This window comes from Pelodiscus sinensis, chromosome 5 (genome assembly GCF_052426305.1).
Source record: "Pelodiscus sinensis isolate ZL-2025 chromosome 5, ASM5242630v1, whole genome shotgun sequence".
NCBI classification, from domain to species: Eukaryota; Metazoa; Chordata; order Testudines; family Trionychidae; genus Pelodiscus; species Pelodiscus sinensis.
Genome location: NC_143056.1, coordinates 43,261,942 through 43,284,908, shown reverse-complemented (window position 1 = coordinate 43,284,908; position 22,967 = coordinate 43,261,942). Strand labels below are relative to the sequence as shown.

The window sequence follows — 22,967 nt, the reverse complement described above, 5'->3', positions numbered from 1 at the left end:
CTTACCCCTTCTGCCAGATACGTTTCCTGCTTCCACCTCTCTGTCCATCTTCTCTGCAGATCAGTTACTTGTGTAAGAGGCAGAAGGGGAGATGGTCACAAGTTCCCAGCCTGGACTACTGACCTCACTAATGTCTCTTGTTTGTTTATATTTTAAAAAAACCCACTTTCTTCAGCTAATAATTCAGGTATCAGTTCTGATCAAGTATATGTCCTTCTCATCCAAACTCATAACACATCCTTACACCACCTTTCCTCCCCATAACTTCGATGCCTGGGTTTTTTCTTACTCTTTGTGTGTGTGGCCAGTGCGTATCCCACTGCAGCCCTGACTAAATGCAGATCTCTGATGCTTTTGTTATAGAGATAAAACATTGACTTAGTCACTAACAAGAGCTCTACATTTGGTCACTGAAATTATAACTTAACCCTGAACTTTCACTTGGGGCTGTGCCACAGCAATTGTGGGGTTGATGAACTTAGTTTAAATTTCCTCCAAAAGATAGTGCCCAACTCCTTGGGTAACTTAAAATCAGACTTGATGTAGGCATGGAGAATAGACTGTAGGAAACAGTTCTTTGATGACCAGAAAAGAGTTCAAATATTTATTTTCCATCTCTGCTTGGGTCAGGGCTGGCTTGATCTAAGGAAGAAAATGCCAAGGGAAAGTGCTTTATATTACTAACTAGTCCCCTTTAGCCAAACTGGGGTGCAAAAGAGAAGTCCCATCTTGGTTTCCTTAAGATCACTGTGACTGGGAGCATGAGGAACCTTTGTTTTCTCTAACATATAAAAACACATTTCTTCTATTTTCTATCTGTAAAACATTTCCAACATACACCTCTTCTTCTGTCTTCACTGATTTTGCCAGAAGGCAGCGGCGGATATAGGGCAGGGCGAGCGGGGTGGCTGCCCCGGGCCCTGCGCTTCAATAGGCCCCTTGCCAGCCCCGCTCGCCCTGCCGTGTATCTGCTGCTGGAGCCGCCTCCGCTGCTGCCTTTTGCTGTGAGTCCACAAGCGGCTCCGTTAGCCAGTGGCGTGCGCGGCGGCGGCTCCTTGCCAGGGAGGTGAAGGGCGACGCCTGGCCATGGCGCCCGGATATCCCGCTGCTCCACCCTCCTGCCCCGCCCAGAGAGAGGCTGGGGGTGGCACGGTTTCTCCCCTGGGGGGAGCCCAGACCCCTTTCCCGCCATGCTTGGGGGTAGAGCAACCCGCCCACCAGGGAGACCCCATCTCCTCCCGCCAGTCCCCACCTCCCCCCACTCGTGGATGCAGTGCGATCCAGCTCCACAGACAGTGCCCCCCCACACACACACACACGTCCCTGGGAGCAGGGGGAGTTGCCAGCTGCCCCCGCCCAGCCAGGAGCTGTTCAAGAGGCTGAAATGGTTATTTTGGCCTGTCTGATGAGTCAGACACCCCTGCCCGCTGGTCCTCCCTATGGCCCATCATGTGCCATCCTCCACGTAGCCACACCCTGCCTGCCCCCCATTCTAAGTAACCACACGCTGCCTGCTCCCCCAAGTCTCAACACCCACATGCTGCCTGCCCCCCAAATCCCAGCACCCACACACTGCCTATCCCCCCCAAATCCCAACACCTAATGCTGCCTGGCTCCCCAAGTCCCAACAGCCACATGCTGCCTGGCTCCCCAAGTCCCAACAGCCACATGCTGCCTGCCCCTCAAGTCTCAACACCCACACTCCACCTGGCCCCCGCAAGTCCCAATGCTGCCTGGCTGCGGAACACCCAACGCTGCCTGGCAGATACCAGCCATGGGCAGCCAAAGAGAATCTACTGTGAGCCAGGAGCGTTTTGTACGTCTTTCGATTATATCGATTGAAAACGACCTGTGTAAAGAAATGGACTTTACTGACATAATTGAAGAATGTGCTGCCAAAAGAGCTAGATAGCTATAGTAGACTTAAATACAAATTAAAATGTTTAATTATTAATGCAGAATTGTGTTTAAGAATGAATTACAATATAATTAAAATAAAAATTATCCAACTAAATTAAGTTTCTATCAAATTTACCCAATTCACATTTAATATGAAAAATAGTCTTCAATTTGCGCATTTGACACCTTTTTTCTATTTTGTCTCCAAAGGGGGGCCCTGCAAAATTGTGCTGTCCTGGGCCCCACAAAACTCTCATCCGCCCCTGCCAGGAGGAAAACTGGATTTGTTTTAAGTGAGGAGGAATGAGTGCTCCTTTTAAAAGCAGGGTACAGTGAGAACATTATTCATGATATCACAAAATAGATACCAGCGGAACTCTGGCAGAGGCTGCAGTTGAGCGAAGATCTGCATGAGTTATAGTAAAGGGGCCCAAGAGCTTCTTGGATACCAACTGCTAAGAGATGGCTTAGGCCTGATTTTATTGTTATTCTTTGTTTTTGTTGTTGGTAATTGATATTTTATTTTACATTGTTATTTTTATGCTGTGAGTTCTGGGCCCTGGAGAAAAGGGTTTGCAAAGGGGAGGGAAAGCCACTGCTGGAGCAATTCCATCTGGCTTGTAACATGGCTAGTGGTGTCTCCACCCAGCTGCAATGACTTGTCTGCAATATTTTATTGAAATCAGCAGATGTTAGTTGGAGATGACTGGGAAATTACCCTTCCTTCTAAAATACAGCTACACATTCTGAATCTATTTGTTCCCAGATTGTGGTGCTTTTATTCTGTGCCTCGCTTTACAATGTGCAGGCCCTTCAACAGCACCATCACAATGATGATGTTTGTGTGTTTGATAAGATGTTCCCAATTCCCAAATGCATACTCTGGAATGCAGTTCCCAGCAGCTGTTTAACATGTATGGATGTTACAAAGCCACATATGAGATGCATATTCAAAGGCCCTGAATTCAGAGAAATGTGGACAGAAAATATTACCGCAAGATTCCATGTGGAAAAATCAAAATTAATTGATCTGGAGGAAATTGTTCAGAAATATAGACACTCTATGGAAGGTAGGAATCAGAGACTTGGGATAGCTGAAAGAGACTGGGAACGATATGGGCACCAACCTACCTGGGAGACTTGAAGCTGCTGAAATAAGTTTCAGGCTGCGTGTGCAAGGGTACTACACTGTAGAACAGGGAATCCTGCAAAGATTTTCTAACATTCTTAATTTAGCATTTGAGTACTTTCATTAAAGTCGATGCATATGCTTAAAGTTAGCATGTGTTTGTATCCAGTAGTTAACATGGCTGTGCTGTGACAGATACTTGGAATATTGCAATAACGTCTCAACAGAGTGTAACCGGAAAGATATTGGAAAAACTGGAATAAACTCCGAGAAGAGCAACAAAAATGATCAGGAGGTGGATGGCTTGAATGAAAAGGAAAAATGCAAGGCTAACTGATGGCAAAGGGAACACTGATGATTTACAAATATGCAAAGAGTATAAACCAAGAGAAGAGAGCAAAGTTATTTAGAGTGAAACAACATGGATGGGGCAGGAGAGGAGGAGATTTTAAGTAGTGAGTTGAAATTCAAAAAAGAAATTATATGCTGAATAGCATTTAAATCTTCCTGCCACTAAGATCTGTAAGTCTGGGGAGCTGGAGATGCCCCTTAGTATTGGAACATTTCAGAGTAGACTGGATATACCCTTACATGGCATACAATAAAGAACAATTCTAAACTGGCTTCTGCAGCATGGGCTGATAAGAAACTGATAGCACATTTCCATTTATATCTAAATTTTACTGTCTATGATTTCTCTCAAAGTACATGTGTGGAGTTGGAGCTTTGAATTTCTTGTAGAGAGAGTTTCTGTGAGGTAAATTCCCCAGATTTTCTTCGTTCCTTTTTTGAGACTACTGTGTGGCTGCAGTGTTCAATAAGGGCTCATTCCAGTCCAGTTGCAGCCTGTGGGAGTCTTTCCCTGGAATTCAATGGGAGCTGGATTGGGCCCTGTGCCACTGAGTCCAGTGGCAGGATATCCGATTTGTAAAAAGTCTTTGGGATCCTGCAAAGTAAATGATGCATCACTGATCTGACATTTGTGGCCCATCTGCAAGAAAAGGGGAACAGCAAAGCCCAAAGGAATCTAAGGAAACAAGATCCAACTGGAGAAGGAATGGGGAAGTAAGGAATGGGGAAGCTAGACTATTGGTTTGATGATATAGGGAAGGATCCTGCAGTGGTCCAAACACCATCAAATCCATTGGAGTAAAAAAGGGATGAGTTTTATTTTAATTTCTATTAGCAGAAGAACATCTGTCATTAGTGTAACATCCAGTTCCAATCCCCACATGTAGAGATGTCTATATCTGTGCAAATGTCTGTAGCAAAGAAGGGTATGTCTACACTACAAAGTTAATTCAAACTAACAGACATTAGTTCGAATTAACTTTGATAGGCGCTACGCATACAAACCACTAGTTCGAACTTAATTCGAACTAGTGGAGCACTTAATTCGAAATAGGTAAACCTCATTCTACGAGGACTAATGCCTAGTTTGAATTCAGTAGTTCGAATTAAGGGCTGTGTAGCCACTTAATTCGAACTAGTGGGAGGCTAGCCTTCCCCAGCTTTCCCTGGTGGCCACTCTGGGCACCACCAGGGAAACTCTTCTACCCCCCTCCCGGCCCTGGGGCCCTTGAAGGGGCACGGTCTGGCTATGGTGCCCGTGCCAGGTGCAAGCCTGCCCGCACCCAGCCAGCAGACCCTGCACCTGGCACGGCATGAACCAGCCACCCACTGCCACCCAGCCCTCCGCCTCTTCCCGGGACCAGGCTGGCGGCTCCCAGGAGCCTGCCTGGGGTCGCAAGAGGCGGGCGCCTGCCTGGTCTAGTGCAGAGATTGTGGACCTCATCCATGACCTCCGCACTAGGCACAGGAAAGTGGCTGTCTAGGGCAGGATAGCTGCCAGCCTAGACACCCAGGAGCAGGTTTGCATGAAAATCAAGGTGGTCCAGTGAGACCCCCGACCCTGAGCCCTGAGCTTAGAATGGCCGTACTGGGTCAGACCAAAGGTCCATCTAGCCCAGTAGCCTGTCTGCCGTCAGCGGCCAACACCAGCTACGCCGGAGGGGATGGACCGAAGACAATGACCAAGCCATTTGTCTCGTGCCATCCATCTTCAGCCTTCCAAAACAGAGGCCAGGGACACCATTTCTATCTCCTGGCTAATATCACTCCATGGACCCAGCCTCCATGACTTTATCTAACTTCTCTTTAAACTCTGTTCTAGTTCTAACCTTCACAACCTCCTGCAGCAAGGAGTTCCACAGGTTGACTATTTGCTTTGTGAAGAAGAACTTTCTGTTATTAGTTTGAAGTCTGCTACCCATTCCTTTCCTTTGGTGTCCTCTAGTCCTTCTATTATGGGAACTAATGAAGAACTTTTCTTTATGTACCCTCTCCATACCACTCATGCTTTTATAGATCTCTATCATATCCCCCCTCAGTCTCCTCTTTTCTAAACTGAGAAGTCCCAGTCTCTTTAGCCTGTCTTCATATGGGACCTGTTTCAAACCCCTGATCATTTTAGTTGCCCTCCCCTCTCCCACCCTCTCTCTTCCCCTCTCCCACCTCCTTTTCCCAGTCTCCCCAAGTTTTGTTAAATAAAGAGAGTTTCTATTTTTGAACGCACGTGACCTTTATTTTGTACATCAGGAAGGGGAGCTAGGGAGGGGTAAGTGGAAGGAGGTGAGGGAGGAATGGGATACGAGCCCCCGATGGGGAGGACTGGGGTGGCTCTGCAGGTTCTTTGGGGTGGAAGCTCTCCTGCAGCCCCCCAATTGACCTCCCCCGGATGGCAGCCTGCGGCAAGTGCAGCCGGGCTGATGGCCGAGTGCTGTGATGTGCCGAGTGTGGGCATTCAGGGCACTCCAAGCCAGGACTGCTTTGCTGTCCCTCATTGAGTTAGACAAGCGAGTGGGGAACCCCTGAGAACTGTCTGTCCGGGGTAGGGGTCGGGTCCCTTTAAACACAGCCCTCGGCTAGCCTGAGACAGCAGCTCCACTCTCTAAGTCCTAATCTGATGCCCTGCCGGCACTGCTGCCAGCCATCCTTAACCTCGGTTCAGGGTCCACTCAATGTGGACATACTAGTTTGAATTAGCAAAACGCTAATTCGAGCTAGTTTTTAGTTCTAGATGCACTAGTTCGAATTAGCTTAGTTTGAATTAGCTAATTCGAATTAAGTTAGTTCAAATTAGTGCTGTAGTGTAGACATACCCGAATAGACTAATTTTCAAACATCTTTGAAAGCCCCCAGCTCAACTTAGCCACTGAACTGTTGATGAGCCCTTCAGACAGTCTGAGAAATTAGAGACCCAAAAAACCCAGTAGGTCCCATCTAGTCTGGTGATTCCCTTGCTTCTGCCCATGCAAGAATGTTTCCTAATCCCTACCGTTGTTCTCCAGGCCCTTGCCCAGTCCTGGTTTTAAATGACTCCAGCCATGGCAATCCTGCCTCTTCCAATGGACAGTTAGGATAAGTCTACACAGCAGGGCTAAAGTTGAATTACACTATGCAACTTCAGCTACGTCAATTGCGTAGCCGAAGTCAAAATAGCTTAACTTGGCTTTTGGTGCTGTCTACGTACCAAAGTAGGCATACTTATGCCTACTTTGAAGTAGGAATAAGAGATCCTCCGGAATAGGGCTTTATTCCGGCGGATCGGGCCAGTCTAGACGCTTTTTTCCGGCTTTTCCCCAAGCCAGAAAAAAGCGGCGGACATCTTTATTTAAATCCCACGGGGGATATTTAAATCCCCCGTGGATTTCCCTATTCTGAAGTTTAAAATTAGCATGCCCCTTTCGAAAAAGGGGCCAGTGTAGACATAGCCCTTGTGAAATGAGGATTACAGGAGTCAGAGTAAGAAGTCCTGCAGCTCGACATTATTTTGAAATAAAGACTTGTAGTGTAGATGCACACTATGTTATTTTGGAATAAGATCAGTTATTCTGAAATAACACTGCTGTGGACATACGCTTAGGGTACGTCTAGACTACATGCCTCTGGCGACAGAGGCATGTAGATTAGACTACCCGGCATAGGAAAATGAAGCGGCGATTTAAATAATCGCCGCTTCATTTAAATTTACATGGCTGCCGTGCTGAGCCGATCAGCTTTTTGTCAGCTGAGCGCGGTAGTCTGGACGTTCCGTGGTCGACATCAAAGGCATTTGTCGACCTCCCAGGTATGCCTCCTGGGATGAGGCATACCTGGGAGGTCGACAAATGCCTTTGATGTCGACTGCGGAGCGTCCAGACTACCGGGCTGAGCCGACAAACAGCTGATCGGCTAGGCACGGCAGCCATGTAAATTTAAATGAAGGGACGATTATTTAAATCGCCGCTTCATTTTCCTATGCCGGGTAGTCTAATCTACATGCCTCTGTCGCCAGAGGCATGTAGTCTAGACGTACCCTTAGAGATGTCCTATTAGTCCCTTTAGTGACTCAGCATAGCTTCTGTCTTTGCTCAGCTTCATCTCCTTACTTGTAAGTGGATCCCCTCAGACCAGTCTACACAATTTTGCTTCTCTTTATTCTTTGCCCCTTATACACAATGACTGTGCCCCCCCATAGCTATTACTGAGCTAAGCCCTACATATTCAGTTCTTCTAAGTCAGTCATTCCATCAGCTGAATCTCTTTTGTCCCTTCATTGGATTTTGTCAGCAGCTGGATTCCCCTGCTGGGAAGAATCAGTTTGATGGCAGCTTCCGCTGTGAGGGCAGTCAGGGCTCACGAGCGAGCAGAACAGTGACAGGCCTTTGTCACACAGTGCAGTGACTCCGCACTGTGGCATTGCCAGCATTTGCCATCCTCTGTCTCAGGGATGGAGCAGGCCTAGTTGCTTCAATTTCCCTGCAAAAGTCTTTATGGAGTTTGCTGTAGCCATAGGCACCTGTTTGTTGGGCAGTTGGGGAACTGGATGGCATGTCTATGCTGAGGTCGTCCAAGCTGTCACTGTCTCTCGCCTTTGCCTGCCTCTCTCTGCAGCCTCTATCCAGCTCGGGCCTTTCAGCAGGCAGCCAATTAGAGAAAAATCCCACTGTGTGGCTAGCTCCAAACAGCCACTTTGCCAAGGCCTGGGCTGACCCGTGCTCTGTTGCAGATGGGCCATCACTGCCTCCTCCGCCGGGAAGAGGTGGAAGGGGAACTGGGGCAGCTTGTGGAGATGTGGAGTGGACGTGAGGCAGGAGCTGTGCCATTTGGAGCTGTGGGAAGCTGCACAGCCCTGACAGGAGGAGGAAGCTTCTTAGGAAGGCTCTGTCTCGAGCCCCAAATTTTCATGGAGTGGGGGGGGGGGGAGAGGAGCGGTCTCTCCAGCTCCTGAATATTCATCTCAGCCTGGGCTGCAAACAGGGTTGAGCTAGAAACAGCCAACTGCTGTGTTCCACAGTAGCTGTGCTACGGATGGAGCCAGGAACAGCCTGCTTGCTCCAGCCCCTGGGATGCCTGCCTTGTTCAGATGCCAGGTGGGTGAAGAATCTTCAGAGATCTAAGCCATGTGACTTGCCTGCCACCTAAGGAACAGGGGCCTCTGGAGCAGCCTTCTGGACAAAGCAAACCTTAGGTCTTTAAAGGGACAGTGTACTAAATCATACTGTCATATTTTGCTCCAACATCCACTTTCCCCACCTGTTTATTCTTGTTAACCCCAGGAATCTGTCTCAAAGAAAGGTGCCTCACCTTCTCTAAGGGGCATTTGTTTGCACCCAAGCTTTTCAGCACCTTTTTCTCCTTCTCTTTCCTTTCTCCTCTCCTTTCCTTCCCAGCTGGAGTAGCTGTGACCCTAGTCCAGGAATGGGTTGGAGGCAGACCTGTAGCCTAGGCCTGCTACACAGCAGATTCATTCAAAATCATAATTAGGTTCCAACTCACTGTGTTTGCCAGGTCATTTTGGGATTATTTCCTCCCTGAGTTTATATAAAACTAGGTACACACTGTGCATCTTGAGGTGAAGGCATCATGGGAATATCTGCAACAGGAAATTTTTCATGTTCTTCAACCTGATCTCCTCTCCTCTTCCCACTTCTCCTTCAGTAATGCAGCTTGGATGTGGTCAGTGCTGGAGCAGTGAACTTGAGAGTTCATGCTCTCTCTTGTGGGATCCTGGGAGCAGGGAGGTTATGAGATGGGGCGGGACATACTGAGCCTTTACCATAACCAACTATTGTGGACTATGCCTCTGGCAACTCTGGATAGATTTATGTGCTTTGTTCACTATTCAAATTATTTTAGGCCAAGCTCATCTCCCTACCCTGATGGGGGGCAGGTACATCTAATGGCTGGGATTGCAGTAGGATGTAGCATATTCACTGGCATCCTGGGTTATAACCAAACAAAATCTCACCTGCTGTTATGTCCTTGCTCTTGCTGGGTGGGGGAGCCCCATCTGGTGAAATAGAGAGGCTGCACCCAACATTCTGATCAACCTGTGCAAACACCCTTAGCTCAGACTTCAGTGGGAGATAGGGTCTGGGAAGAGAGGGTACTGGAAATGCTCAAGAGAAGAACAGAAAAACCTAGGGAAGAGCCTGAAAATGGAAACAGATGAAAGGCTAATTGCTTCTGAAAGAGAAAAGGACAGATGACAGAGAAATCAAGCTCCAGGGATCAGAAAGAGATTTCCAGCTGCAGCTTGAGATACATCCAGAGAATCATGCCTTTTGGGAGGAGGCATCTGTTATGAAACTTCTTTATTTCTGTCATTGTAAGCTTTGTTAAACATATTCCCCTTTCATTTAAATGACAGTTTTTCTGAGGGAAATTTGATATTTTTAATCTCTAATAAAATGTGAGCCTGGGCTGGACGAATAGTGATTCTTATATGAAGGGAATTCTTCTCTGCTTATGGGATGATGGCAACCCCATAAGGTTCAAGGTTATTCCAAATGGAGAATCCATGACTGTCTAGTGAGTCCTAATGCAGCACAAATTTGCTTCTCTTGACTTTATTTTGCCTCCAAGTTTCAGAACTTTATTAGCTTATTTTATTATTCAACAATATGCTTTTTTAATCATTGCAAATCAACCTGCCATTGTTTTTCTGTTGAGGGCTGTGAGTGTGTTCTCTCACTGTGTACCATTGGAGAGTGGGACTCCATATTCTGTCTTCTGTCTAGATTCTGAGGGAGTGCTCAATATTCTGTCTTCTTCATGCTGCTGTGGCCTTTTCCTGTTGCAGATATTCCAGTGATCCCAGACTTGGAGGAAGTACAGGAAGAAGATCTTGCCATGCAAGTGGCAGCTCCACCCAGGTAACAGCATAGCCACATGATCACAAGTCTAGAGTCACGGCCTACAGCTGGGGCTCAGCAGGGACTGCTGAAATTAAATCTTGCATTACCTTATGTTCTAGAAAGATTAGTGGCTGTCCTATTCAGTAGGATTTGATGCCATGTGTTATGATAGTGAGTCTGCATGATAGGTAAGGGTCCAGTGTAGTGTTTCCAAATATGTAGCAAAAGTGATTATAGCATATTCTATATACATACAAAAATACATCAAAAGAACAAGATTGAGATTGCAAAGTGGAACCAAAGTTAGGAAATGACCAATTGAAGGTTGCCTATGCAACCTTTAACACTGCTTTCTTGTGTAGATGTATTAACCATTCACTGGTTGATTGTAAATTGTTTTCCTTTATATGATATCTGCCTCATTCAAGTGCCTAGTTAATTTGTGGTGCAAATCCTATTGGTTAAAAGTACTAGTCAAACTAATTCTGGATTTATCTCAAAGGTGACCAGCAAATGGAAAAAAATAACGTTTGTTTTCATTTTATCTTAGCTATATCAGGGAATATCAAATCTGCTCTTTTCTGTGCTGTTGAGTGATTTATTGAATCATATGTATTGGGAGCTTTTATGGCCCTTAATTGTAGAGATATGGTGTCTGAATCTTGAATAAGATGTCTTTCCTCCCAGATGTTTATTGGACATTGAAATTAAATAGGTGTTATCAAAAACAAATGAAGACCGCTTTCATTAAAAATCACTTTGTTTTTCCATCAGATTTTACTTTCTCATTTTCTATCATGTTATGATCCTATCAGTTCTCTGACCATCCATGGAGTCTTTCAGGGTGTAAAAGACACATATTTCTCATGTAAGAAGACAATCAGAAATAAAATTGATGCAGGTCTTCCTTTATATTGTTACATCACACAGAAGGAAAAGCAATCATAACACCCTTTCATCTCTCCCTCCCCCCTTTGCAAGTAACCTTTTAAAAAGCTGCATTGCCTTACTATGACTTCAAAGCCTCCATGAAAACTTAGAGACCTCAGTATGCTGGAAGCTGCATGGTAGGGCTGGCTAGGAGCCAGATGGAACAATCAGACAGCTTTTCTCCTAAACAGCGAGTGCAGTTTTTGCTGTTAGGTTTCCTATGAATATAGCGTCTACTGCTTTGAAGAAGTGTGTATGAGGCTTCCTTGACATTCATGGTACAGTAAATAATAATACTCCATGTCCAAATCTTTGTTCTATTTGGTATGGAAATGGCAGTAGAGAGACTTTTCTGAGATTCCTCTCTACTCATGTATTCCTTTTCTCTTGGGACATGGGTACTCAAGCTGGATGCTCCCAGATTCCCATCCATGTGCACTGCTCTCTAGTGGAGCATGAGGTGCTTCCACACTCAGGCTACGTCTGTACTGCAGCCTTCTTCCGCAAAAGCTTATGCAAATGAAGCGCGGAGTAAACTATCACTGTGCTTCATTTGCATAAATTAATTAATAGCTGTTTTTGCGCAAGAGGCTTTTTTCATATTTTCAGGAAGAACGGCTCTTGCACAATACGGGTTTTTTGCACAAAAACGGCTGCTAATTAATTATGCAAATGACACATGGTGATATTCTGCTCCGGGCTTCATTTGCGTAAATTTTTGTGAAGCCTGTAGTATAGACGTAGCCTTAGCTAGTTGTGTTTCTTGCCCCTCCCTCTTGCAGTATCCAGGTGAACAGAGTGCTGACCTTCCGGGACCTGGATAATGATCTCATGAAGTATGCTGCTTTCCAAACCCTGGTGAGTGAGCGCACCTATCTCGTAGTCAACATAACCCCCTTTGCACCTATCTCTTATCTCCTCATATCCTCCAAGAAAAGCGAGACAGCTACTGATACTTACTACAACCTCCCTAAGGTTTCAAAGACCTGCTCCGCTTTGCTCTGGCAGGGGTCCTACTATGCCTCTGACACTAGATATAAATATCTCCCTTGCACCTTTCTTTGGTGTCCACTTGGAAATGTTGCTCCAATTGCCATTTATTTACACAGTCAGCATCCTTGAGTTTTCCCTTGAGTTTTCTATTAGTCCAATAACATATTACCTCACCCAGCATGGTTCCAGCAATGTTGTGTACATTCCTAGAACACATTGCCTATCCATGTTTCACTGTGCTCTGCTCTTTTCTCTAGTCCTGGGACACACACAGTACTGCTCCTTCCTCAGCCAGGGTCACCTAAAGTGCTGCTCCTTCTCATGCTACCGGAAGCACATGCATCCCGTCCCTCAGTGTCTGGGCTGCTAGTCTGGGTACAGGAATTCTTCATGCTGCTATAGCCCAAAGAGCGTTTTTCAAGCAGGAAGGAAGTCTCCACATCTGTTAACCCAAATGGTGCCAAGCTGTGATTTCCTATCCCCTTGGAGACTGCCATATTGCCAACCCTAAACATTCAAAAATCATAACACAGATCCCCTAAATCATGATGATTTTGGTCTGGTTTTTTAGTCCTCCCCATTTTTCCCCTTCCCCGCCCCCTGTGTTTGTGTGACACAGACACAAAATGGATATACATAGGCATGCAGGTCCTGACTGCCTTATGCATCTGCCAGGCAATACACCCCTCCACAGTCACCAGTTCATCCTCAGTATGTCCCAGCAGCACTTGTCTCAGTCTACAGTAGGGGCTTCCCCAGACTCTTAATTTAACTCTCCTGGGCTGCGGTGGATGGGTGAAGGTTTTGTTTTTTCTGGGCTCTCACCCACTCAGAATTCTCAGACAAAATTTATACACCCCCAAATCAGGCAGAAATAACAGCATGTGTGACATCACAGTGAGTGTTGCAACACTGGGGTTGGTGTCAGTACTCCTTCCCCATCCCTCTGAGCTGCCCACATCTAGTTGCCACCTGCTAATCCTGTCCCATAAGAAGCCATTTGTCCCTGAGGAAGCAGGAATGCAACTGTCTTACCAAGAACATCCTGTTCCTGACTAAGGTGTGTGTGTGGGGGGGAGTGTCCCTTTTTTCCGTGTCTGATCTGTTGGAGTAAGTCTTTGATCTGCTGTGTGTTCACAGGATGGAGAGATTGATCTGAAGCTTCTTACCAAAGTTTTAGCCCCAGAACAGGAAGTACGAGAGGTGAGCCTGTCATGAGGCGGAAACTAGAAGAGCTGTTTCTGCCGGCCTGCAAGTTCCTCAGACAGGCTGTACATGGTGCCTAGGGCCTTATTAATGGGGCAAGGGAGAGAACCTGTTTCAGTTGGATAAAGTCGGAAGAGATTTTGGATTTCAGGGATTACCAGGGCCCTGAATGTGATACCAGATCTTATGGCACCATTTCCAGCTGGGTCCTCCCTTCTGAAAGAGCTAACACAAAGGGATTATTAGGGACTATCTCTCACTTGGGCACAGGGCTTCTGATGCAATCAATGTTCTATTGCATTTTGCCTCTACGAGCCACCCTCAGCTCCACTGGGGGGGGGGGGGAGGCAGACGTATATGGGGTGTCCAAGCCTGGAACAACAGGTTAGGAGAGAGGAACACCAGCAGAACTGGGTAAGCTTAGTGGAATAGTAGGAATGGAATAGCAGGTTTTCTGCAGTTAGGACTGAGGTGATTTGGCAGAGTTGTATAGGGGCATGGGTGGAGATTTTACAGCCTCTTCCTGCACTTGCCTGGTTCAGTCTATAACTTGCCTTTTGGGGTGCATTTTAAAAACATAACCTGACCTGTTAACATATATAAATTGTGGCAGGTATTGAAACTGCCTTGGGATTTCTAGTGCTCCTAATAGAATCTAGGACCTGGCCCTAATGCTCCTTCTGCATTCAGAGTGGTAGCTCTCTCTCTTGAGCTGTTCACCTGGCCATTTAGCAGCATTCAGGGCCTTTAGGTGTCACCTGTAGCAATTCAGTATTTTTTTTCTTTTCTCTTGATAGGAGGATGTCTGCTGGGACTGGGACCATCTCTACACGGAAGTGTCTTCAGAACTCATGACTGAGTGGGACCTGGGACAATCTGAGAGAGATGAGCACTCGGGTCTTTCCAAGAACATCTGAGCTCTGGCCAGCTCACCACTCAGACTCAAACAGCTGTAAATAGCGCTAGTTATTTTTTTATCAACTCTTGTATTTGAGAAAATATTTCAGATATGAAAATAAAGGAGATGGGAGCACAATAGGAAAGTGGTCTTTGAACATTAATATTCTCAAAATGCCATACTGAATAACTTAAAATTTAAAAAATGACACATGAACAGTCACTTCCATTTCTCTAGCTCTTCCTCTCAAGATGTTTCACAAATTATTGCTGGAATCTTGTCCTTTGCTACTGCAATGCACCCTGTTCTGGGTGCAAACATAGCACCTGTACTACACACACATCAGGGTAGGACAGGAGAAGGATAACATGGCTTCCTATTGAGGCTTCCAAAGGAGTTTAGGTCAAATCTACCCAGGACATTGAGGTTACCATCTTTCTCGCACAACAGATGCCACATGTGGTCCCAGCCTAATTACCCATCCAGAGGTAATTCCTCCAACAACCCAGCATCCTTAGTCCTGTGCTTGGACAGGCCTAATCCGAACTACCTACTCAGTGCCACGTGTAGCTGCGGGCACGGAGTCCGAACTATTGGGGCTTTAAAAATGGCGGCGCCCGGCAAAATGCAAATGAAGCCCGGGATATTTAAATCCCGGGCTTCATTTGCAACTTCGGTTGCCTACATTTAATAGTTTGAACTAGGGTGGTAGTGTAGATATACCCTTAGAGTGAAGAGCACTATCTACAAAATTCTCAGCATTATTACTTTTTGCAGCACCTGAATTTTCTCCTGTGGTCTCCCAGCCAATTACTAACCAGAGCTAACCCTACTTAGCTTGTCAACACAGTGGAAAGAATAGCCTGGGCTAATTTAGGTGATAGGTAGCTTGTAAAGAAAATGCTGTTTATGCCACACATGTGAAAGTGCCAGGCTTGCTGCTGTGATATGGGGAACTCCCTGTTGGGTATTTCTTTAGGACCTAACATCTTTCATAGCTACCTAGAGAAATCTATTTAGCTATTTTTAATGCATCCACCCCCATAGTATCAGTGGTCATTGTTTGCTTTGTGCTGCTGGAGCTTTTGACTGTGATCTCTCCCATGCGGAACAAGTGTAAACACTCTTCTATGAGGTTCAGATGTCTGGGGGAGAACAATGCTGCTGGTTTCTTAGCAGGCTTTATGCTTGGTTGGTATATTTTCATTGTGTTCCATTCTTACTGCTGTGCTGAGAGCACAACCAGTCTAGTTACCTCTCTGAATGCAGCAAATGTTAAATTGTAACATCAGGGCCCCCTGAGAGATGATGCTGAAGGCAAAAGAGGAACAGGATGGAGCCCTACACTAGGGCCTTCAGTGTGAAGGGCATTGCATCATCTTGGAAACTTGTGCTACTGCACCATGGCTGGAGGGGACGGGACAGCACAATGGCTGATTTCTGAAAAATAAAGGTGGAATAAATGCTTAACTGGGCAAAGAGTCTTGTCTAGTTATCTGTGGTAGTTTCAATAAAATGGATCCTCAGAACCCTGAAGGGTTCAAAACCCTTCGTGTGTAATTGGAGAGACCCATACACTTCTACTGTGTATTAGAAAACAGAAGTATTAACCTACATAGAAATTACTTCCCCAGTACCTCTGGCATACACACACAACTGCAGTGCCCACCCACCCTCAGGCTTTGAGACCAGCTTCCAAGATCTCTGAGCTTTTCACCATGGGCAACCCAGGTGCCCTTACTATGAAAATGACAATGAATAGAAGAGAATTACTCAGGCTGTTATCATAACAGTGGTGCCCTTGCCCCCTTGCACTTAGACTGTGGGAGATATTAATTTTTAAATCAAGAAGTCCCCCAAATGACTGTGAAAGTGGGATGAGAGTAGAGAGGGAGATTGGGAGTGCCCATATACATACAACATGCCAGTGTTTGGTGGACGAGGCCAAATGCTTTGCTAAAGTGGAGAAGTCTGTTTTGTTTGAGCTGTTCCCCATCACGACTTCCCAGCCAAGCCACCTTCTTCCTCTGTGTTTCAAGGAGTCTGGCTCACGGGGTAATTCCCACATCCCAAACTTTGCATTAAAATTCAACAAAACAAAGCAGCTCAGAAGATCAGATATACACACCTAGGAAGAACGAGGGGGAAGATCTGCCCCTCCCCCAGAGAAGAGTTTTCTTTTTAATTATAAACTGTGGTAGGACTTACTGATGTTGGGGTCCTCTTTCCCTTCCATGTAAGGTCAGACTCCAGCATGCACCATTTGTCTGCTGAGCTGATAGCTTACTGCTGCTATCTGCCATCTCTTAGTCCCAGCATCTCTGAAGCCTGATAGGTAGAGCCTTGCAAATCTGCAGATATCAGCTCATATTTGCAGATATGGATGCGGCAGATACAGATTTTGTATCTAGAACCTTGCAAATTTGTAGATGTCTGCTTTGTGGCTATCTACAGGGATCTACTGATGGACATGTATCTATACCTCAGCCCTGGAAATGAGAGGGAAGGTTCCGTAGCTTCCAAAATAGACTCAGCATGGCCTTCCCAGTACTCTCCACTAAGGCATATCTGCAACATGCCTGCTGCTACCACCCTACGTTATCTCCCGGTCTCCATCCTTAACTGCTCTAGCAGAAAAACAACACAAACTGGGAGAGAAAAATGATTAAAACAAGGGGAGGGAGAGCAAGGCCTGCAAGGGAGTGGGGCATTTGGGGTTTCCACCTTCCACAGCTAGATGACTGGGCCTCAGATCTTCAGATACTGTCACAAAGAACTGTGGCTCTCCCCTCCTAGTAGTCTGTAGTCCACATCACAAAACCACTCCACAGTTTATTATTGTTGGAATAGCTAAAGATGCCCCAAGACTAGGGCACAAAGGCAGGGGGAACTGTGAATCCGAATTCCTTGATTGCATGAGGTGAAGCTAAGTCTGTAATATTAGGTTATTATGCTTTTTGGAGGTTGAAGTGGACCACCATCATGAGGACCCCCTAAGGATTTCTGTTTTGTTTGTGCTTTTCCCATACGCAGGGGCTTGAAGCTGCTGCCCAGAAGGCACAGGTCTGGGTTACTTGATGCAGAGGTTTTTCTCTCTCTTCCTCCCACCACAGGGGGGCACTGCACTCCCCTGACTAGAGTGAGGGACTGAGAGTGGTGCTAAAAGCCACATCTCCTGAGTGGTTCCCATGTGGGGTGACTGAAGCCAAGCCTTTCATTTGCTGAGTGTGTTGTATGGACCCTCTGCTCACTTGGTGCAGGCCTCATTTGAGAGGTAAAGGGGGGCAGCACATCGCCCCACAAGCAGAAGCCTGGGTGGGAAAGCCTATGCTATGTTTTTTTTCTCTGGAGAGGGGAGAAGAGCATGCAGCTGTGTTTTGTGCTGGGGAGGGAGGCTTTGCAGTACAGACTCTTGTCTGTAGAGGTTGCTCTGATCTTTCTGGGCCAGCAGCACCCTGCTTGCCTGTTCACTTCCCAGACCAACAAAGAGGGTAGGCCAGCAAGGCTGTGAGGAGCCTCCAGAGAAGAGCTGGGCCTCTGAGAAAAGATGAGTCAGGTGGGTAGGAAAGGAGCTGGCCAAAGGGGCTGGGTGGAGCTTAGGAGGGAGCACTGGGGGATTGTGGACTGGATTACTTGGGGTGAGGGGGAAAGCGAGTCAGGATCAGGTTGTGTGAGAGGGCAGAGGAGTGGACTGTGGAGAGCACCTGGAGAAGTGAAAGGCTGGAGCAGAGGCAGATTAAGATTGATTGGTGCCTTGAGCACAAAGAACAGTGGGACCTCATATCCTGTGGGTCCCGGGCCATGCCCCCAAAGCAGGAGGGATTCAATAGGGGCAGCCTAGCAGTAGGAACTGGGTGCAGGCACTGAGTGGACCAGGTGGAGTGTGGTGGCCACTGACGCTAGGCCGGTAACAGTGGGAGCTTCCCCAAAGGAGTCTTTCCTGCACAGCTCCTCGCTGCCTGTGCCCTCCCTGCTGCCTCTTTGCAGAGCCTGTATGCAAGGCCTGGGGAGGGAGCAAGAGGCCAGATTGGAGCCCCACCTAGGGTCCCACTTGCAGCAATATGGTGTGAGGGACTGCTCTTAGGCATCCCAGTCTCCGCTCAGGGCAGGTGAAGGGTTTGGAGCTTCCCACAACAACCTCATGCTCCCCGAGCTGCTCTTACCACTGCTCAGCTTCTAATCTGACCAGAGGGCAGGGCTTAGCTTTGAAGAGAAGAGAGGAGCAGTGTGCTAGTGACCTACACTTCCTAATCTAGGTTCTGGTGCCTGGGGGCCCCCACATTGGCCAGGACCCCTGGACATGGGCCCTGTGAATTAATCTGCCATAGGGTAGGAACAAGGTCAGGAAGGGAATAATGAGATTTGGAGACCAGGCGGGAAGAAGGTGAGTGTTTTGGGAGAAGAAGGAGAGAAATAAGGGTTTGGAGGACAGGGAGAGTCTCAGTGGAGAAGTAGGAAAGATGCAGTGGGGGAGAGCGTGAGAGAAAAGAATTAAAGAGTCTATGGGAAGAGAGCAAAAAGGTGTTTGGAGTGAGATTGGGGAATTCAGAAGTGTGCTGTGGCCACTATATCCCAGTGGGGTGAACATCAACCTGAAGTTGGTCCTGTGGAATTTCTGCTGAGGGAGGGAGCCTCCCTGGCAGGTACAGTGTTGTTTGCTCCCACACCAGAATCTCTGTCACGGGACAGAGGGGTGGTGGCCAGGGCCATCCTGTGCCCTGGCATTTTCCTGGCTGTTGCCTACTGGATGGCCCACAGGAATCCTGGATAGCTGGATGCTGTTTTACTACACTGCAAGCATGTTAGAAAAGTTATAGATTCACATTTCTTAGAGCAAGTAGACAACCGTGATCATTATCCAACTGCCTGCATATTACAGGCCATCACGTAAGACTGCAAGAGCCCAGTGACAGGTGGTTGAGCTACAGCATGTCTTCTACAATTTTGATTCAAAGAGTACCCACCACATTCCCAGGTAAGTTGTTTCAATGGGTAACTACCTACATTCTTATTCATTTTTGCTTTATTTTACATTTGAATTTTTTTAGCTTCAGCTTTCAGCCATTGGGTCTTGTGCCTTTGTCTGCTTGAATAAAAGCATGTCCGTTATCCTCTCCCAGTTTTAGATATGTATACAGCATAGGCTGTGATCAAGTTGTCCTTCTCCCCTTCTTCAGTGAGCCAGATAGATTGAGTCCTGTTTCTATACCCCTTCAATTCCTTTCTGCATTTGGGAAAAGGAGCTGGGATCATTTGACCATACTCCTTCAATTAGCATGTTTTCCTGTCTTTCACAATCCTATTTTGGTTGCATTGCAACACCCGAAATGTGACTGAGAACTGCTGCTTCTCCTTTCACAGGGGCAGCACTGTCAAAGGATGAACTTCTCATTACTGTATTAGCCAAGTGGAAACAATGTGGTATGTTTGCAGGCCACGGCCAGTTCTTGGCTAGACTGGAATGTACCCAGGTATGCTGGCTGGGACAGAGCTGCATTGTGAGCTCTAATTTGTAAAACGCTTGGTGGAAAGTATCTAACTGTGTTGAAAAGTCAGGAGCAAAATGTTCTTTGTAACTGATCTGGGATGCATTATAGTTCAGCCTCAGGTATTTTCTATTCCAAATAGGTTTCCACAGGGAGGTAGAATCAGTGCCATGGGCTGATGCTTAACTGAGGATACTGCAATTATTCTGGTGGAATAGAGAAATACTAGTTCTCTGCATTCTTCTATTAGCTTCCCTCCAAGGAACTCAGCATGCTTCAAGTACAGGAGGTAGGACAATATTGCAATTCCCATTTTACAGATGGAGAAACTGAGGCATGGAAAGGGAACATGACATGCCCAAGGTCACACTATAGCACAGTGGCAGAATTGTTATTAGAATCCAGGGCCCCTTGGCTCTAAGAGGGAGACTGCATACCTTCTCAGAATAGAAATGTAATAGTGTAGTCGATTAACCGATAAGCAAAAGCTTATTGGTTAATGTTATAGATTACACGCATTTCCTGCCCCTCCCAGTACATGTTTTAGCAGGCTGCCCAGCAGCCTGACTCAGTCCTGACTTGTGCTGGGTCTGGGAGTTCAGCCCAACTCCCGGACGGGGGCAGCTGCCACTACACGCTGCTGCCTCTATATGAGAGGCAGTAGTGCAGGGCAACAGCAGCGAGTACATGAGGGGTGCTGTTTTTTAAATTGACTCCCCTCATGGACCAGCTCCCACCTGGCACCCTGCACTGCTGACCCCACCCCCAGGAACTACAGAATAGTCAAGTAATGGATAAGAATTCATGAAGTTAATCATAGAATCATAGAATACTAGGACTGGAAGGGACCTTGAGAGGTCATCGAGTCCAGTCCCCTGCCTTCATGGCAGGACCAAATACTGTCTAGACTATCCCTGATAGACATTTATCTAACCTACTCTTAAATATCTCCAGAGATAGAGATTCCACAACCTCCCTGGGCAATTTATTCCACTGTTTGACTACCCTGACAGCTAGGAATTTTTTCCTAATGCCCAACCTAAACCTCCCTTGCTGCAGTTTAAGCCCATTGCTTCTTATTCTATCCTCAGAGGCCAAGATGAACAAGTTTTCTCCCTCCTCCTTACGACACCCTTTTAGATACCTGAAAACTGCTATCATGTCCCCCCTCAATCTTCTCTTTTCTAAACTAAACAAACCCAATTCTTTCAGCCTTCCTTCATAGGTCATGTTCTCTAGATCTTTAATCATTCTTGTTGCTCTTCTCTGGATCCTCCAATTTCTCCACATCTTTCTTGAAATGCGGTGCCCAGAACTGGACACAATACTCCAATTGAGGCCTAACCAGCGCAGAGTAGAATCGACTATTCAGTTAACCAATATTTAACATCCCTATCTCGGACCTGAGAATTGAATCCTGAAGTCCCGAGTCCCAGACCCGTACCTGACTCTAGAGACGCTTTTAATGCAGTGGTCTTACATAACTGGTGACCTGATCACTGCTTGCTCTTTTCTGTTATCTACATGAGTGGAGGAAAGCTGAGTACCTGTCAAAGCTTATCATAAAGAGTTAGGTTAAGGTGCTGTGCCTATTATTGGTGCCTCATTCTACCTGGTTTTACAGGAATTCTGCCCAGGTGTAATTATCTATCCACACCTATCCAGTTGCAGGATCAGGATCCAATAGACTATACAGAGGAAATGGTGAGACTGACTGTAGACAAAATGATTCAATTGCACACAAAAATCCTGGTTGTACTTTCTTCCATTTCTAGGGATCTTAGGTGGCACTTGTAACAATAGCAGATTCTATCTTTGTAGCTGGAAATTGGCCAGTTGAATAGATTGTAATTTGCCGTTGTGGAAGACCACACATATTGTGCTGTATAACAAATAATCGAGACAATAAAATCTGAAAATTAGGCAGTAGTTTACCCAGAAATGTTCCATACAGAACTCTTATTTGCTAGCTAGAAGCCTCTTAAAGGGACTCTGCCCAGCTGCTTTATTAAATGAGACAAAGTGACCGGGGGAGGAAGGGGAAAGCTGCTATGTTAATCAGTTGGAAAGGTACGGCTGTTCCTGTCTCTGGAGTGTCTTGGGGAAAGCAGAATTAATTCATCACATATGCTCTTAGCATCTGCTGCAGTGACCTGGAGTGGAGGGATCATAGAAGGAGGGAGTGAGAGCCAGAGCTCTGCATTCCCCCACTATTCCCTCAACCTCATGCAAGTTGGAGAGGGAGGAACTTCCGCTGAGCTATGTGGCACCACACAGCACTGCATGCGTTCCATGAAAGGTGGGTAAGTATGTTACAGGGACTGGGATAGAGTGTTTCCTTTCTGGAAGGAGATTAAGATGTTTGGAGGGGAAAAGAGCATTAAAATAGCAGAAAAAACCCTTTAATTACTTCAGCTCTGCCAAAACAAGTCCAACCCCTGGACTCCCTTGGAACAAGCCCTCCAGCTCTCCTGCCTGCACTGCTGGTTGACATAAAGCTGTATGGCTTCTTCCCCCACTTCCCTCATTTCCCACCACAGTTCAATAGCTGTCAAAAAGAGGATAAGTTTACTGTTTCCTTGCACCAACCCAGGGGGTCCCAAAGAGAGTCCGTCCCGTGTACTCCCAATGTGTTTGTTTCTTGCAAATACAGGGCTTGGAGATGCCTCAATAGGTCTCAACTCTTCATATCCTTCCTAAATCCACTCTGTTCTTCTCTGAAAATTGGTTCCCTCAGAGCAAGCCTACCCTTCCCCATTCTTGCTTCCTCTCTCCTGTATGATACACTGGGGTCCAAGGGCCATATCCACCTCTGGCTTAAGTGGGTACAGCTCACTGAATCCAGAAGGCTTGTGCTGGACTGAATTGGGCATGTGTTCCCTGTATGCATTTTGCTCATTTGGACTGTGCCTTCCTTGGGTAAAGCATTCAGGCTGTGAGCTGTGGGCTCCCTATCTACTGTTTCTGGCCATGACCTGAAAACCATCTCTATGTCAGCTTCTCTTTCTAAGATCATGCCATTTTACCCCCTTGCATATGTACAGACATATAGGACTTTTCCACCAGGCAGGGAATGTTGCTTAGGAGTAGCTATCACTGAGGAGAACACCAATACAATTTGTTGTGTCTAGTTGCCTAGGGATGGGGTGAGGTGGAGATTATTTCACAGTCGTTTCTATCTTCCCTCCCTTGTTATTATTTTATTTAACATGTTTATTATGGAGACTGTGTGCAGTGGTTCATGC

General features: G+C 46.4%; 1 protein-coding gene across 3 annotated transcripts in view; it reads left to right on the top strand.

Moving 5' to 3' along the window:
- Positions 1 to 14,374, top strand: part of IFT43 (intraflagellar transport 43) — a 67,974-nt gene extending 53,600 nt beyond the window's left edge. For all 3 annotated transcript variants that reach the window (XM_075926852.2, XM_075926853.2, XM_075926851.2), the window contains exons 6-9: positions 10,155 to 10,227; positions 11,922 to 11,997; positions 13,273 to 13,335; positions 14,136 to 14,374. In XM_075926852.2, the coding sequence (XP_075782967.1) occupies positions 10,155 to 10,227; positions 11,922 to 11,997; positions 13,273 to 13,335; positions 14,136 to 14,255 (332 nt within the window). In that variant the 3' untranslated portion in view covers positions 14,256 to 14,374. The remainder of the gene's footprint in view (positions 1 to 10,154; positions 10,228 to 11,921; positions 11,998 to 13,272; positions 13,336 to 14,135) is intronic.
- Positions 14,375 to 22,967: the final 8,593 nt, after the last annotated feature.